We start from the raw sequence: 18,973 nt of genomic DNA on the forward strand, positions 1-18,973 counted from the left end.
ATAATTAAGTTTATGACTAATTCAGTTGCTCAGTACTACTATAGCAGATTGAAAAAGTAGAATTTATATTGGATTGTTGGCGTTTTTTGAGTAAAGATTATCATTGAATCCTCACGTAAATGCAAATTGAATACTTGACACAATGTGCACTTGTTAAAGCTATGAAATTATTTGAATTGAATTCATTGAAATAAATAGCTTTCAAAGTTTCCTTTAAAATTGCACACTGCTATCGAAGGAAAGATTATCCAAAATCTTCGTTCGTATTTCTTATCATCCTGCTTTGCTTTAAACAATGACGCGTTACATGGCACCCACTATCTGGCGATAAGAGGAGCAGGAGAGCAGTGGAGCAGGTCTACTCATAATATGTACTAGGCGGGCACTTCAACCTCAACTCAGATACCGATAAAGAACCTCTAGGCCCAGCCAGTTGCTCACTGTTGCCGTTCGCTCTGCTGTTCGCCGTAGCGACGACGCGTCGAGCAAATTGCCAATTTAAATTGGCCGCGGTAAATTAGTCGAGTTATCAGCCTCCACGGTGGCAGGTGTACGGGTTGGAAGTGTTACGGATCGGGCAATATTTTGCATTGTCAATAGCACATATTTGTGATTTTTGTCATTCGTTGTTAGTGCTTGCTTAGTAAATTGTGCCAGTTGTATGAAATTGCTAAACAAAAAATGAAACGGAAATTGTAACGTGCCTTATTGAAATTAATAGAAATAACAAATATCAGTAATAATGAATTGCACAACCTGATCGGATATATGGTGCATACATGTATATACATAATATGACTTGCCGAAGTCAGTAGCTTGGTGGCTCAGTGGTGCAGTGGCTCAGCAGTTTGCATGAGCATTTGGCGTGTCCGTTTCGAGTGGTTCTGAAGAAAAGTGAATGAAGTCGAATGAAATTCGATAGCGAGTGGTGCGAGCGAAAAATAAAAAGCGAGTACGCTGCGAGTTATTATTCGTGAGTGCCTTATACATGGACATACATAGGTACTCACTTATCGGTGTCCATGAAATTATAGAGCAATTCGATAAGAAATTGTTTCTTTTGCCAATGGCTCGCTCCACTCGTTGCTAGAGCTCTCATCTGTGCTGACAAATGTTATTGGTGAATCTACTCTATTCGAATAGAACGAATAAAATTACCTGCAAATCAATCACATAGCGTCTGATATCGATATCTAATCGAAAGGCATAAACCTAATACTGGTTGGTTTCTTTCTATATTGCTTTGTTAAAGTGTTTTACTTTAAATTTCAACTAATGCTAAACCTCGTGCTGTGCGTCTCTGAAATAACAACCTTTTACTTTCCATGAAATGTAAAATAAAATAATAAAATTTAATAATTATATAATTGAATATAAAATAAAAAACAAAAACATAAATAATTACATGAATTACATGAATTTCAAGTTTTTCAATGGTTTACAAAAAATGCAGGGAAAAACAAGAAAAAACAAACAATCTAAAAAAAAGTGCTGATAAGCACAAAACAAAAAGTCAATAAAATAATATAAATGACGGACTCGTGACTCGATATTGTTGTGTTGTTGTTAAAAGTGAAATACGAATCATTGTTAAAAGAAATAGCAATAGCAACAAACAACATTTTGTCGTTGTTATTTTCTTCTTTCTTTGATTTGTCATATACAATTGTTGTGTTCGCATTGGAAGTTTGTCGTTATCTAGATGTCGTGTAAGGAAATAACCAAACCTGATTACATATCATATGCATCATAATATTGAATGGGGAATACTTCGAAGAGTCAGCAAATATTGCCAACATTACCCAACACTTGGCCGTATCCCTTAGATTTGACCAAAAGTCTGGTCAACTGATAAGATAGAAATTCACCGAATAAGCAAATTTGATTCACGGCCATCAGCTTTAAAGGCCACACCGACCGGTCTTTCGTGTGCTATTAAGCTTTTGGGCAAACAATGAAATCCTTTCCGTCTCCCTTCCCAACTTTGCCCGCATAAATAGAAAACAATTAAGCATTTCAAACGATAAGAGATGCACGATAAAAAAGTACACTCTGCCATTGTGACTCATCACTGCCCGGAATACTAGTGAAGTGGAGGAAGGTGGAGGTGGAGGAAGAAAGAGAAAAGTTATGTAGCTCGGGGCTTTGGCTAATTAGCCCGGTTCGTCCATCCATTTGGCGATGCGTGAAATTTGTTAACTTTACAACCATAGCTGTAAGCTTGCCTACAAGTCGACTGGCTATCAGATTGAAAGTGAGCATTCGTTGCTCTTTTGATTTTTACTCAACTTGTCGAAGCTTTATCAATGGGGGTTTCTATAACTGAAAACTGACGTGAACGGGGACAAGTTGTTCTATAAGTTCTATAAATGACGAAATTATTAATTTACATTGCTCAGCAAATCAATAAAGCTGTCATAAATCTAATCAATTTAAAAAGAATCACCTATAGGATATTTGAATGTGTTGGTATTCGAGTTTTGGCAATTCTTCAGATAACACGGTTAGACACCCAATGCCAATGCGACATAAACATCGAACGCAAATCTATTCAAATCTATTCACTTCAGTTACAGCAATTGCAAGCGACTGCAACAAATTTACAGCGTCAATTAGAAGCGCGGCCATAAATCACAATTCTGGCAACAGTAATCAAAATGGGGTTAGGGCCCGTTAACAACCTCGACTCTGTTTTATTTGCAGGCCCCAACAACAACGTCAATATCGTCAACAATAATAATAATAATAATAACAATCACAAATAACAAAAGATGTGTGCGATAAATATGGTAAAATAGTAGCTGCCACTAACTAACCGCAACAGCAACTGTAAACAATAGCAACTATCTGCCCATCTGGGGAACGTAAGAATAACGCCCGGCGTGTGAGGCTCGCACGCAACTGACCTCCTGACCCCACCTGTCCCCCATCCGGCACACCCACACCTGCTTGAAGAAGATGGCCTGTTTTCCACGTCTCTTCCATCACCGGAGTAAAAACAAATTTACGCCATCTCAAGATGAGAACACCGACACGATACTCAACACACCTGATAGTCCCGTGGTGAGTTTCTGCTCTCTCTTCAGTTCTCTTTCTCTCTCTCTATCTCTCTCTCTCTCTCTCTCTCTCTATGGGAAGAGTGCTCCCACATTCATGAGGGGCGTATTTTATTGTTGGCTCGATAAACAGCACTGATAAGTTCATTAAGTGTTTAATTAAGTTAAGCGGGGACAGAGCTACAAAATACTTGATACCATAAATAATGCTATTACTAAGCGAGACAGCAAGTCAAATACTAAAGCTAGCTAACAGAAGCACACACAAGTAAAAACGTGTGCAGCAAAAACAAGCCAACCTTATCAATTGTGCTATGACGTTCTCTTTCCAAATATCTTATCATAAACTCATATCTAGAAATTTAAAAACGTAACTCGATAGTTGTATACACTTTAAAAGCATGTTTGGTTATTGCTTGAAATTAAAAGTTCTCTGTATTATCTTCTTTATTTTGACATTTTATAAAATGGAAATCTATTTTTCATTCTGTTGTTCGCCACTCAAAGCCTGAGCCAGAATTGAGTACGTATAAATAATTTCTCTACTATTTTCAACAGTCACAATGAATACATGGAATTAGAATTAAATTATGCAAATAAATACAAATACTATTTTTATAACACAATTATGTTGTGTTATCAGTAGACCATATAAAACTGAATAGATAGTTGTGATTTTATCAATCGTTGGCCTTGTTGTCGTATCTATCACATACTCAATTGTGATTCCATTGTTAATGGCTTAGTGTTGGCTTATAATATTATCTACAGATTTAAGGAACTATATGTCAGACTGATAATGGTTTGCATTCCAATACAAATTTATTTAAATCGATTCGATTTTACGCTGCCACACGAAATAGGAAAATGGGAAACGTAGAATTGCTAAGCACATTCCAAGGAATTTGACTTGAAATTGCCTACAGAAAATTACCAGAGTCTATAAAAAATCTTGCAAATTTCTGTAACGGAATTCGAGTTGATGCAATCTCAGCAGTTTATCGATGAGGGGCATGATTCGAATATGCAAAAATATGATGAGCTTGCATACGAATAGGTAAACGATGAATCACATGCATAAATCGAAAGCGAAATGTATTCGAGTATTCGAGTGACACAATTCACAGATGCGTAGTTATCTATGGTAATGTCTTTGGATAAGACGAGTGGATGAGTGGAGTTGGGCGTGTGACGTTGTCGGAATGGGCACGTGATAGAGATCGACATGGTTGCACGTTGTTGCCATACACAATACCCCGGATAGAAAGTTCAAAGTCTTAGGCGGCAGACAAATAGCGCCCCAGGGATAAATAAATGCAATGTCTTTGACATTTGAAGTGTTGTCGAGGAGCGGTAGAGGGACAGAGGTAGAGCAAATGTTTGATAAATACAATAAAATCATACAGACTTGAGAAAGCTTTTTGATGTACTAACGATTAAGACACTGGCAATAATACTCGAAACCACTATCACAATCTTCCTCTTTTTTTTTGCCTTTCCGTGGGAAAATGGAAAACGGAAAACCTGTCGAAAATGTCGTCGTTTAAGGCTGATTAGCATATCAAAGCAGAGGCAACCACGCGACCTGCATATTGACATGTGTTTATTTATGCGGCTTACGGGCTACCATGCGACATTCACAACAACCTCAATGATTTCTCCACCCCCATGCGACACTCCCCTGCAGCAAAAAAAGGTTTGAATATTTTATTGTCCACATGCCTGTCTGCCAATTGAGCGATAAGACACTCTGTCCTTTTGGGGGTCTGTCGTTTGGGTTTGGATTTAAAAAAAGCTTTTAAAGTCATGTCTAAGCTGGTAATGAATAAGTCACTAATCGCTGTCAACAACTTGGTCCAAAGTAAGCAAATACTCGTGTATTTTGATCACATTTGCGAGGGGTCAAAGCCACATCATCATGTTTTCAAAACAAACTTAAATACAACCTGTTCTTGGAAGCTTAGAAAATGAAGCCAATTCAACGAATTCTAACAGAGGACTACTGATTGAAGTGAAAAGTCAAGCATCAAGTTAAGGCCTCTCGAAAGTTTTGTTACATATTCTATTTGAGATGCCCTCTAGCATTTTATAATATGTCTATAGTCTAAAAAATAGCTCTAATAAAGGGGCGAATTTATATTTTCCCCTGAAATCTCTGAAATAATTCGATTTCAACACAAAATATAGAAGATAGTGGAGAATTCAATAAAACGCTTTACGATTGGTTTCAAATATTTATTTTACTTAGGCAAGACATTGCTTGAGCTAAATATTACATGTAAAAATGGATAGTAAAAATTGTTTTTGGTGCTAAGATTATAAGAAAACAAGTAAAAACAAGAAATAAAGCTCCAGTAGAGTGTGCTTGACTGTGAGATACCAGCTACATATTTTGAATAAAAGTAAAATTGAAATATATTAAACTATTAAAATATACCACATTAATATACCGCAAAGATATTAAAAAATACCAAAGGCTGTATATAATATTGAATCCTACATTCAAGATATACCATAAAGTACAAAATATATCAGATTGTCAGTCAAAGCAACTAATGCCTGTAGTAATTAGGCGTGGCAAAAATTTGAAGCATACTTGATCTGCATGCTGGCCAAAACTTATAGCTTTAACTCTTATAGTACAGATGGAAAAACGGACATGGCTATATCGTATCGGCTGTTGACGCTAATCAAGAATATATATACTTTATAGGCTCAGAGATGCCAAAGATATCACCACTCTGGCTAGCGGGTATAAAAGCTCTCTACGCACATCAAATAGCTTTTAAGAAAATAAACAAATACTATTTTAAAAGTAAAAATTTCATGTTCATATCATAAATATTTAAAATTATATTTTGTTTTCTTTAAATGTGGTACTGGGGAATATTAGGTATAGATAGATGCGAGACATATGTATATTTTATATCTACGTATATGTGAACATTTATTATTTATTTTGAACAGCGTTCAGGTAAATAAAAAAACAATAAATAATGAAACCGAGAAAGATAAAATTGTAGTCAAGATTATGCCGCTGCAAAAGTCAATAATGGAGAACTTTATTTTTATTTAAAGACTCGGTGAGTCAGTCGAAGCAAAAACCAATGCAAATAAACGAAGAGGAAGAATTTTCGGGACAATGTTATGAAGCGAAATTAAGTGATATGCAATGTTCGCGATGTAGTCGATATTTATTGCTATTTAAAGCCATGGGATCAACACACATGAAGCCTATCAATCCGATAAAACCGTATGAAAATCCCCCCAGCTGTCAAATAATCAAAAGTGTGGAAAAGCCCCAGCAGACACACTCATCAAGTGACTGTGAATCAGATTCAAACAAATGACAGTTTTGTATGCAATGATGAAAAGCAAAGCTGAAAAGTATGAATAATCTTTGCCACAAATACAAATGCGGCGATATAGAAACATATTTATAAGTTACAATGCCAGTACAATGGCAGTTGGTTTTCTCGTTGAGTTCTTGCCACTGTTGTTGTTGTTTATTGAGGCTCGGCAGAGGGATAAACTGGCAACTGTAGCAGAACGGCGAGAGCAATATTAAACTGCAGGACTCCCCACATTTATCAGGCAGTGTCAGCACCAGATTGATTTCAAAGCTAACGGACAGACTAAGCGAGAGGAGGGAGAGAGTGGGAGGGATATCCATATACCTCGTCATCCATCCGACTCACCGACCCACAGACAGATGATACGAAAGCAACCGGCATTATTTGCTTACTTTCACAGATTGTTTTTGTTGTTCTTTTTTGTTATCGTACGTTTTTTTTTGTTGCTAATGCTGAGTAGCAGCCACAATTGTTGTTCCCTTTGCTGTCATATATTTTATATTCTTTTTGTGAGCAGCGACCTGTTGACGTTTTGACGCGATTTGGCTTTTCCATCGTGAATGAAGTTAAATTATGTTGGACATAAATTCCATCGAGTGTCGAGTTAAATTCATGAATGTTCTCGAACTGAGTTAATGCTTACAAAGTATATACATATTTTATATTCATGGTTTAGTCTTCTACTAGTCTAGAATACATTGTCAACAAAATTTACTCAATAAGATTGTTAGTTCATTTTTGAGCAGTGAACTAGATAGTTCTTTTCGTTCGGTCGATTTTATTCACAACGTTGTTGACTGCAGGAACGACTAACAAAAAATGAAAGCACCAAGAATGAACTAAAGTTCAATAGTGATGAACAGAACTGGAAGGAACTAAAAATCAAAAGTGAACAACTAACTTAAATAAACTAAAAAAAACAAAATTCACTTTACTGAAACTTGTATTCCTTCTACTACTTTTTACTCTACTCTCATAGCCAATATAAAAAATTAACTTTTAACAAAGTGTTTCTCGGACCAGAGCACTCATGAAAAGTGAGTTTTCTACAGTCGCACCGCGGGAGGCATTGGACAATAAACTCAATTGTGGGCAACAAATTTGATAACGATTCAAAAAGTTTTCCTCACTCAAACTTTAACTTAAATTCTCTTATATGTTTTTTCATTTTTGCTTAATTTTCCAATTTGTTGTATGTGCTCTTTTCCAGCAAATTGGTCTCTACATTCGCCGTGAGGAGAAACCACTTTACACCCCCATTCTAACGCCCAATGCCAGTGAGGTAAGTGTGTCTGACACTGTCTATATCTGTGTAAAATGTATTGTCCCAGCACCTCTAACCTTCCACCTACCACCTCAGCGCTCAGCACCCAGCATTAGTCGTGGGTTCCGTATATGTATATATGCACATACATACATACATATATGCCATCAACTATCCAAGCGTATTCTGCTTGTCTTTGCCAAACTCAATTAATATTTGCACACATGTTTCTTATAATTTCAAACAAAAATGATGGAAACAACAACACGAACAACACTTGTAAATATGTACACAATACAACAACAAAAACAACAACAAAAACAAAATCAACAAAAACACAAACTATGCTCACGGACCCACACTTTCTTGCACTCCGCACTTTTGTTTGTCTTTGTGAATGTTTGGGTTCCCCTTGGGCTCGATTAGGCGCAATTGCAGCGCCTAAAACAACAGCCCACAGCATCTGGCTCTGGCTCCGGGTCCAACTCTAGCTCCGTTGGCCAAGTGCTTCAGGGCGTGTCTGAAAATGTGGCTAACACTGTGTGTGACGATGCCACCGACAGCTCGGCGAGTCTGCAGCAGCAACAGCCAAAGAAGTTTCGCTCCCATAAGAATAGGCTGCAAGCCGAGGAGAAAGAGAAGCAGAATGAAAAAGGAAATGGTAATGGGAAAGTCAATGGTAGTGCAATTAATGTCACACGTACCAATTCAAAATTAAAGCCCGTCAAAGAGCGACGACCGACGGCGTTACCCACTGAGGCGCCCATCGTGGATGATGGCGCCCAACGTGAGCATTCCGATGAAGAAATGGAGAAAACGCTGGCTGTTGTTGCTGCTATGGACGACAAGTCAAAGCTCAGGGTGAATGTGAATGGCATAATTGATGAGAGGGGCGACAATGACACGCTTGTCAACACCTCGTCACCGACTACATCTACAACATCGACACCAACAGCACAGACACCAACCACAAAGGCAAATGTAAAATTTTTCATTGGTCATACACAGGAACTAAATGCTGAGCAGCACAATGATGACACTTTGTCCTGTCACAGCAACGATGCCAACAACAACAACAGCAGCAACCACAACAAGTTAACAAATGGCACATTACCACTGGATCAACAGGGATCTGAATATGAGCAGCGATGTCTGGGAGTCCACAGGCACGACAATGCCGAAAGCACCCGCAAAGAGTTACAGCAACGTGTCACTCAATTATTTGCGAAGGTCCAAAAAGTACCATGGCCACCGAGACAGCGGCCAGCAGCAGCAGCAGCAACAACGGTGGCAACAACACCAGCCAACGACGACGTGTCTCCACCATGCCCAACATTAATATACCACCGCCTCCGCCGATGCCCGTCGAGCTGTTGAAGCCCGTGACACCGATGCATTTGCGCAAGAAACGAAGTGCGGAACGTCAAAGCGACCGACACAATGAGCCTCAACAGCAAGAGCAACAGGAGCAACAAACTCCCTCAATAGACACAATGCTCCATGCTCAAAGCAGTCAGGTATGTAGGAGTAATGAACCAAGCTGCACATCCAATTCACAACTGTGCAGTAATTTGTGGCGACACTGGCTGCTAAAAGTGTGCCACCACATGGCCGATCATTTTGCAGCTGAAAGTGTTTCAGTTGCCCCAACAGTTTTCCGCTTCATCTCAAACATCATTAAAATTTAATCCTGAGCTATTAACTTCTGGCCAATTACTTTTACATGATAAACATAATCAAAATTTTAGCTGCACATTTTACCGGACAAACATTGCTCTGTTGACCCGACCGTGGGCAAGACGTTAATAAAGCGCTCATTGCTAATTGAATAATCTCCTCTATACGCTGGCAAACAAAAACAACTACAATAAACAAGTAATATAGCTTTAAAATGACCAACTTATAGACGAGGGCATACCCTGTAAATTGCGGGTCATTTAAGTCAATATGACAGTGTTTGGGAAATATAAGCATATATGTAGAAAATATATTTGGTTTTACAACGCAAAGAAACCTTTCTTCATATATTCTTTAATAAACATCTCTCAGTAGAGTCCAGCAATCAGTTACAGTATGATCGTTTATTTGTCGAAGACGATTCCTTACCTTAAATACGGGGTATGCTAGAAATTACAGTAATTTTAGAGCTCAACTGAGTCTGTATGTTATTGCACAAGAGAGCGAGTTTTCCCGACCCATATCCCTCCCCCCTCGAGATGCTACTAATTACGGCTACAAATGAAATGTTAATTGTTTAGCAACAGTCATGAACACTAACTTTTGGCCAACAAAAAACAGACAACAGATAAAACCCAAACAACCCCTCAGCTCCCGCTCACTCTGTTTTCCTTGCACTCTCATACTGCTTTTCACTCTCTATCTCGCTTAGCAGCAGATGCAGCTGTTGCCAATTCTGACTCTTTTTACAGTCCAACAACGTTGTTGGCTTGCCTCTGGTATTTACCTGTCTTCCTCTCCGTCCGCCCCAAAACTCCTGCCTCCGGCCTCTGGCCAAATTGAAACTGTTGCTGAGGCAGCGAATTGGACAAAACCCACAACAGATACGAGTATTTTGGCTGATGTTGCGACTTGTTAGTCAACGTGGCCATCGCTTAGTCCTTGCTCACTCTTGGTCCGCCTACGTGCGGCGACTGTGGCTTCGATAGTTTGGCCTAGAGCCCTATTGCCCCTTCCAGCCGGAAATGGTTATAATGGCTGCGTTGCCACTGTGCGAATGGAGTTAAATATTTTATCAGAGAAGTCCGTTAAGACCCACAGCATCTATTCTTGTCTGGGGCCAAGTGCATTGTTGTGACTCGTAAAATCTTTAATAAACTTTAGTGGAAATTCCAAGCGTAACTCCAAGACTGTCAACCACCTAAAAGTCAATATAAACCGCTGGCTAATAAACTGACAAACACTATCCAAGCTCTATCCAAACTCACTTGACTATTATTTATTATTGGCATGTGGAAAAACATTGAGTTAAATAACCTGTTGGTTGATTTAATTTGCTTTTATTTGGCTCATCAATTAGGTTGAGTTGGAAGACAGCAAGAAGGGCAGTAGCTCAATGACGAAGGAGACGACAACGAAACTCCATCGCGTCGAAGGTGGCCTTATCTTTGTGAGACCAAATTTGCCAGTGCAGCAGAATATCAAAATCGAATTTAATGCCAAGGATGAAGAGTAAGTAGTAGAGCACGAAGATACGACAACAACAGAGCGAAGTATTGTGTTTACCTCCCTCATTTTGTATTAGCACACGCAATCTCATACTCAATGCCATCGAACACAACGACTTTCTCAATAATCTAATGGACAAAGAGCGCAAGGAGATGGTCATCAATGCTATGGCGCCGGCGAGCTACAAGAAGAACAGCTACATCATCAACGAGCATGACGAGGGCTCCGAGATCTATGTCTCCGCCGAGGGTTACTATGATGTCATACAAGCTGGCCAGCATGTGGGCAGCTTTGGACCTGCCACCGTCTTTGGCGAACTAGCAATACTTTACAATGCACCCCGCAAAGCCACCATCAAGGGTAAAGCACCTCTAATCATCTAGAATACTCTTCTATATATAAAAACTATCTTGCAGCGGCAACCGATGCACGGGTTTGGAAGATTGCGAGAGAAACGTTTCGGGCCATCATGCAGATCTCGGGTTCCAAAGAGCGAGAGGAGAATTTGCAGTTCCTACGCTCGGCGCCCTTTCTGCAGGAACTGGACGAGAGTCTGCTCAACAAGGTTGTGGATCTACTGCAACGGGTAAGAGTTATGAGAGTATAAAAATAAATACTGAATGAAGTACATTGAACTTGCCCTCCTCTCAGAAATTCTACGAGACTGGCAGCTGCATTGTACGCGAGGGGGAGGTGGGCAATGAGTTCTTCATCATACGCGGTGGAACGGTGACAATCAAGAAGAAGGATGATGCTGGGCAGGAGCAGGTGGTTGCCAAGCGCAAGCGTGGCGACTATTTTGGAGAACAGGCCCTGATGAATGCGGATGTGCGACAGGCCAGCGTCTATGCAAATGCACCTGGCACAGAGGTGCTCAAGTTGGAGCGAGAGTAAGAAGCTGACAAACGGCTCAAAGGGACTTTAATTAGTTTATGTTTTCCGCAGAGCCTTCATAAGTTATCTGGGCACCATTAAGCAGCTAAGTGAGAAACCGGACACGAATGTCAATTTGAATGGTCGCTCAAGCAATAGAAGCGCCGAGTTTGATAATGAACACGCACACATTGCACTCTCGGATCTGAAAAAAGTGGCGACACTGGGATCTGGTGCATTTGGTCGTGTGGATCTCGTCTCTTATAGCAATCAGACATTTGCGCTAAAGATCATTAAAAAGATCGAAGTGATCAAGCAGGACCAAATTGAGCACGTCTACAACGAGAAGAATGTGATGATCAAGTGCCGCAATTCTCCCTTTATTGTGCAGTGAGTAGAATTCAATTTAAGAATCGATTGTTAGATACTGAATTCTTATCTGTTTTAAAGACTCTATCGCACATACCGCAATGAGAAGTATGTTTACTTTCTCATGGAGGCATGCATGGGCGGCGATGTCTGGACTGTGATGTCGAAGCGACAGCATTTCGATGATAAGACTGCCAAGTTCATAGCTGGCTGCGTTGTGGAAGCCTTCGACTTTCTGCACTCTCATCACTTTATCTACAGGGACTTGAAACCAGAGAACCTGATGCTCACAAGCGATGGCTACTGCAAGCTGGTAAGACTCATTGTACTAAAAACAGAAATATGATTGAATTCACTCCGATATCTCTCCATCTAAAAGGTTGACTTTGGCTTTGCCAAGTACGTGCGACCCAATGAGAAGACAAACACTTTTGCCGGCACACCCGAGTATGTGGCACCCGAGATAATCCTGGATAGGGGCCACGATCGGGCCGTTGACTACTGGGCTTTGGGCATATTGATATTCGAGCTGTTGGTTGGCAAAACGCCCTTCCGCGGCATCAACCAAATCAAAATTTATCAGAATATACTCAGTGGCATCGATGTGATCCACATGCCCTCGCGAATACCCAAATTTGCCCAGCATCTGATAAGACATCTGTGCAAACAGTTGCCCGCCGAGCGACTTGGCTATCAACGGAAAGGCATAGCGGATATCAAGCGACACAATTGGTTCGAAAACCTGGACTGGGTGCGACTCAAGCAGAAGCAGCTGCCATCGCCCATCAAGAGATCCCTGAAGAGCTTGACAGATGTACAATACTTTATCCATTTAGGCGGCGAGAACGATTACGAGCCACCTGAGGAACTTAGCGGATGGGACAAGGACTTTTAGTATTGTGATTGAGATATTGTTGTGTTCTAAGTAAATGAAATACTGTAGAGTTCATTGAGTAGTCGACAAGCGAATACATATGTATGTCGAAATAAGTTGTAAATAAATTGATATTACAATTGTTAAAACTTTCAACTTTACTAAATTACGCCACCAGTTAAAGCAATCAGAACATTGAGATGTCGACAGTTTTCACAGTTCAGAGTGAGTTGGCAGCTTATTTGTTTTCACCACTTCAATTAATAACGCCAACGTGTTTTTGTTGTCTGCAACACACACATACACACATTTACACCCACACTTAGTTACCCGAAGCTGGCAAGGCAGGGGAAATAAATAAGTATTTTCAATTAAGCTCTGTTGTTCAAATGTTCATTGCAGCTCAGTTCAGCTTTCATTTCGTGCACACAAAATTGTCCAAAATGACAGAGATACATTTGCCACAGGTAGTAAGTATCTTTAACTTTGACTTCGTAACAGCATCTTGAATTATGAGAGCTCGTTACTAGTTACATTGTCGTTAGATAAGCATACTATGCAACTGTCAGCTTCAGTTCATTGTCAGTATTGTCTTGCAGTTTGCGTTAACAAAGCTGTCGTCATCATTATCAGACCGAGAGTCATTATTACCCACATGCCGTTGACATTCATTTGTATCTTACAGACGATTCTAAAGGCACATCCAATATAATTGCATTGTGCGGCCATCTCCGCACACTGCCTGCCGCCTGTCTGACACATGATGAGGCAAGTCTCGCTATGAAAATGATGCAAACTTTATTGTTTCTGAAGAAAACACCCATACGGCAGCTGCCTGACTTCCAAACAGCCAGGCAGGTATGTCGAACCAGTGTAGAAGTATCTACAGGATGTGCTTGCTGGCTGCAAATATGAAACGGAGTCAAGTGCAATTATGTGAACTTAATGTCTCTGTTCACGTCTCCATTCCTGTCTACTTCAATCACTTTACGAGGCAGAGAATGCTCGATGGGATTAACTAGGAGATCAAAGATTAAACAAACTTAAAGAGATATTCGATAGCCAAATTTCATGATTCAAAGAAATTTAAGATATAAAGATAAATGAGGAATTAATTAATAGGTTAGTATTATTATTTAATAATAATAATGGAAATATTTGTAAACTACCTGATGCAAATCAACTAAGAATTCATTTGAGCAATAATGTATTAAGTTCACAAAACATGTGCTGTCTCCGAAAAGCAGCATTCTTGTACAAATTAAATATTTCTAATAAATTTTGCATAGATTTCTTAAATATTCGAAAATTTATTGAAAAGTCTATCTGGATCAGCCCCATTTCAAATTTGATGTAACAAATGTTTCTTTGTGATAAGATAATCTTTTAAAATTAATTTATTTTTAAACATGCCCATGATTAAATTATTTTAGATAATGTAAATAGTTGTTTCAAATCTACGTAATAAACGCAGTAACCAAATCATGGCATAAAGGGAAAGCAAACATTTTTTGATAATTTGGCGCAAGCATCGGTGGTTCAGTGGTAGAATGCTGGCCTGCCACGCGGGCGGCCCGGGTTCGATTCCCGGCCGATGCAAATTAATTTTTTTTAAATATCATTTTGTCTTTTTTTTTGTCGACAAATTTCAATAGTCAATTTAAAGAAATATATCACCAAGATCGTAGGAAATTATTTGTTGCATCTTTAACATAAAAGTTCAAATCTAAACACAACTTGGGTATAAGGTTTTTTTTTATTGTATATCGCCAACTAGAAACAAAAGACAAACAAAAGTTGAGGAAACGCGAAAAATGAGGAGGAGAAAACATACCCAATGATGCGAAAAAAATGCCACAAACAATAATAAATGATAATTGATAATAACGTTTTGCTACCTTCCTTCCGTCTGCCAGGCGAAGAATAAAAAGTAGCGGCATCAGATGAAAACAGAGCATGCGAATAAAGCAAATAAAAGTAAGTAAGTATGTAAAGGAAATCAATAAAAATGATGGCGACAACATTTGGCCACAATTTCAATTTTGTGGCAGCCAAGCGCGGCAAAGGAGCATTCCAACAATTTCCGACCGCATGCCCACTTACTGTCTAAGGGGCGCTGAAGAGGCGACGGAAAAAGGGAGGCTGAAGTGAAAATTTTCATTTTGCAACTGTCGAAAATGTTTCTATACATTTTCTTAGACACCTTAGACAACGCCTTTTCACAATTTCTATGCGAGTGCACAGCGCGGCGACAAAGTTGGACGAAATGTCATCATTTCCGATGGGGAAACTGTGCGCGCTCAAGCGTCAACTACTACGAATGCTACGCTAGGTGATGAGGACATCACCGTCTAGGACCCGCAGCGAGCATCCGTCGACTGGTTATCAGCATAGCACACCGGGGAGAAAAGGGTTAACTAAAAGAAACCATGCAAATCCCTTTTTATTTGCCCAAGAAACTTTGACGCATAAAGCAGAGAAAAAAAATATATTTCGTCGAATCAAAAACGCAGGCCGCAGCAAGGCAGCAAGGCAACCAGGAAGAGGGGCGATTCGAACCACGAACCTCTCACGGTTCCTTAACGAAGCGTGAAATTGTTAAATGAGTGCGAACGTCTACGAGGGGTTTGTCTTTCTTTCCATTTGTGCTAAATTATTGATTAAGAAACTTTTTCGACATGCACGTTTGGTCGACCTATTCTCTGGCCAGATATTCTTCAATTCAATTGAATCGAATTGAGTTGTGTGTTCTTCATCATGCCTCTCACTTTTATCGAATTGAATGCCAATTGAGTCACGAAATGTCCAGTGCTTTTTTTGTTACAAACAAGAAATGTAAAGTAAATGTGAAAAGCTCATGGAATTCTAATCAAATAGAAACCCAAAAATTTACATTTACTGCATAGACTTTAAAAAGCAAAATATGACACTGTTCAGAGCATATTTTTTTTAAGTCAAAAACAGTCTCAGCAATTTTGCACATTTTCTTCAACATTTGCGGCTTTGTGCTTCATTACGTATACGCAATGTTGAACTCAATGGGAGCAGAAGCTCACACTATATATTAGTTTTTTTGTGGGGGGGAGTACATCATTAGGTGCCAACATTTGCATGTTACGTCATCACAAGTAGAGCACACTGAAAACATTTTGACTTCTTTGAAAAGTTCAACCAATATTCGGCTTTACATACCACAATGCCAATACAAAAGTCTTTACTTGGGAGGCTCAAAAATAGTTGCCAACACAACTGGTAAAGCAAAACTAACAGGCAATTTACAACTTGTTCTTACGTATGTATGTATGTGTGTCTGTATATTTATGTTTGTTTGTGTATACAAAGGAATTTGAAAACGAAAGACAAAACTTTCTTTTTAATACTTTGCAACACAACTCTTGGTCAAACTATGAGAATTGTAGGCCTAAGTGAATGTGCTTCAACATCTTGAGCATATGCAATTTTTAAACCCATGTGAAAGGCTTTGGTAACTTAATACAAAAATACTGAGAAAGGAGGCTTATAAACAAAATGTGAACCCTAATCAATGGGACTATTGTTTGCTCACACATTTTTAAGAGGAATCCAAACAATGGCCAACAAAAACTATGCATATATTTTATTTTATATATTTTAAGGCAGTTTCATTCGTAGGCACATACAAACTCATGTATGGCTTTATTTACAGATATGACAGCCAATTTGTTATCGACAATTTTAAAGACTATTCTCTGGCTCAATATTGAGCAGATAACTTATGATTTCGCAACAAATTATAGAAATTTGGGCCAAATAATAAAAAAAAACCCATAGTAGTACGCCATTTAAATTAGAGTTCAGCTTGAAATGTTTTTCGAAAGATATTTTAGGCAAAAATACTCTTATGGACATTATTATTATTATTTTTGTTACTTTATATAATCTAAAATGTAACATCATATTTTGAGAGAAAAGAGGAAAACTTCGTAAAGAAGTACACTAATTAAGGAATGAACACACGAATGCCTTTAATTAACTGATGTATTGTTTTGTGCATTTTTCATTAAGGTTTTCACGTATATACAAATTGTAAATTAATAAGTTTTACTTATTTGTAATCTAACAGTTCAGGAACAGATCTCATTTGAAGTCCAAATAAGCGGGTAAATCATGGAATTATTTGAAGAGCTCTCAGTTCCCCAAGCACTCAATTTGCTAGAAATCATTTGAATCATTCAAGCAAATGGTGTTATAAAGTGGATAGTTAGAGGATAGCTCCCCTATTGGCACTTACGCACAGACAAAGTGAGTGGAAACATCATGTGAAATCCTTTTGCTGCATTCAAATCACAACAACAAATCATCACGGACCACGCCCTTCATACGCCTTCAATTGCCGATGATGCGTTAGCCATTTTACAAGAATACTCGCATAGAAACTGCCGCCCTGGGTGCAATTTGAAATTTTGGACATTCAATAACGATTCACACAAAAGGGCACATCACACACACAAACACGAACACGAACACGAACACGAACATGCAATCACACACACAGAAAGAGATACACATGGACCGCACTCAGGGGTACATACGGGTGTACGTGCGGTCCCCGCAAATAAGCTTTAAAATTTTACCATTAACAGGCGCCCAATGTTTACAAATGGCAACCGACAAGCAAAGCAATGCAAAGTTGTTTTGGCCTGTTTTGAAATGTGCGTTTAGCACGTATGGATTTGCTGTTGTCATTGTGTAAGAGCCTAAGCAAGCAAGGACAACTACAATCGATTGGTCTTTGGTGCTGGCACAGCACGGCACGCAATGGTCGGGAAGGCCTTACTCGATTTCGATCTAATCAGCTTCGTTCTAAAAGAAGCTGTTAACAATATTGTCAATTCTGTGTCCAGTTTGTGAAATCAAGGGATTCCAGCTAGTTTATTTTTATGTTGAGAAAAAGTTAAATTTGCATTTATTTTTTGTACGCTTTGTGCCAGGTTGTCCGATTGTACCGTTGTCCTGTTTGTTGTGTTGTCCTTTTTGTGGGTGTCCTTGTTGTTCATTTGTGGGCGAGCCTCAGCGGCACTTGCCTCATAAACACTTTGGTGCTGAACACTATGAATAATTAATGAGTTTTGTGTTGTCGTTCCCCACTCTCGTTGTAAGTTTTCCGCCCAAGTTGTTGTTGTTCAGAACTTTAAAACAGTCGACCAAAAATTGTTGTTTGTTTGCTTTTGTGGTGCATGCTTTTAAGCACGGCTCGGACAATAGGCTCATGCTATATTTGTGAGGCATTTAAGGTGCTCAAAAAGCTCTTTTCTCGAAATTAGTTCAAATTTACAATTGTGTCGAACTAAAGAAGACCTATTTTGTCATTAAACGACCTTTATAATAGTGTAAACAATTTATGAATTCTAGGAATTAAAACTCTTTCGACATTTTCATACAAAAGCTATTGCTGGTGTACGATATTAGTAAGCAATTCATTTTTCTGTTTCTGATTCTATTATTATTTCAGAAGTTTTATTGCATTGAATTTGGAAATTCGATTTCGTTTAAAAAAAATTTTATATTTGAAGTCGACTAGCTGCCAACAATACAGGCAATTGAATCGAATATAATCGACCAACATGGAATCAACACACATTCAGAGAAGTAGCATTACCACAAGCTTGCCTCTCGTCAGAATCAAATTATGTTATTTTCATGAGCCGCCCGAAAGTATGCAAATATTTGCTGTATACAAACATATGATTTGCCCGTTGAGAGTCAACGTTTGCAACCACCTCAACAAAAGCGACTACAAGTACAGCTGGCTGACTGGCAAGCTGGTTCCCTGGTAGGCAAAAAAAGGTCGTTAGATTGTTAACAAGTTCATAAAAAGACGCTGGGACACACACACACGCACACTCCCATGTATATGTTCAACCGCACTCACACATTTACTTCGGCATAGGACAATTATACTACCAGGAAAAGGAACTGTAGCTGGGGTGGCACTTGTCCCTGTCTAAATACTACACGA

General features: G+C 39.0%; 2 protein-coding genes and 1 non-coding gene across 6 annotated transcripts in view; 2 read left to right on the top strand and 1 right to left on the bottom strand.

Moving 5' to 3' along the window:
• The window catches only part of LOC132783610 (uncharacterized), a 177,997-nt gene that overhangs the window by 96,495 nt on the left and 62,529 nt on the right, over positions 1-18,973 (bottom strand). The window lies entirely within an intron of this gene.
• Positions 558-13,097, top strand: LOC132793126 (cGMP-dependent protein kinase 1). The gene is made up of 13 exons (XM_060802808.1): positions 558-1,221; positions 2,704-3,063; positions 7,620-7,691; positions 8,100-8,823; positions 8,858-8,912; positions 8,947-9,190; positions 10,711-10,862; positions 10,936-11,219; positions 11,276-11,445; positions 11,511-11,749; positions 11,805-12,122; positions 12,183-12,414; positions 12,481-13,097. Exons 2-13 carry the CDS (start codon positions 2,959-2,961, stop codon positions 12,994-12,996), a joined length of 3,111 nt encoding a protein of 1,036 aa, XP_060658791.1. The 5' UTR covers positions 558-1,221; positions 2,704-2,958; the 3' UTR covers positions 12,997-13,097.
• Trnag-gcc (transfer RNA glycine (anticodon GCC)) lies at positions 14,504-14,574 on the top strand. The gene has a single exon. It is a non-coding gene; the product is annotated as a tRNA-Gly (tRNA).

This window comes from Drosophila nasuta, chromosome 2L, assembly GCF_023558535.2.
Source record: "Drosophila nasuta strain 15112-1781.00 chromosome 2L, ASM2355853v1, whole genome shotgun sequence".
NCBI lineage: Eukaryota > Metazoa > Arthropoda > Insecta > Diptera > Drosophilidae > Drosophila > Drosophila nasuta.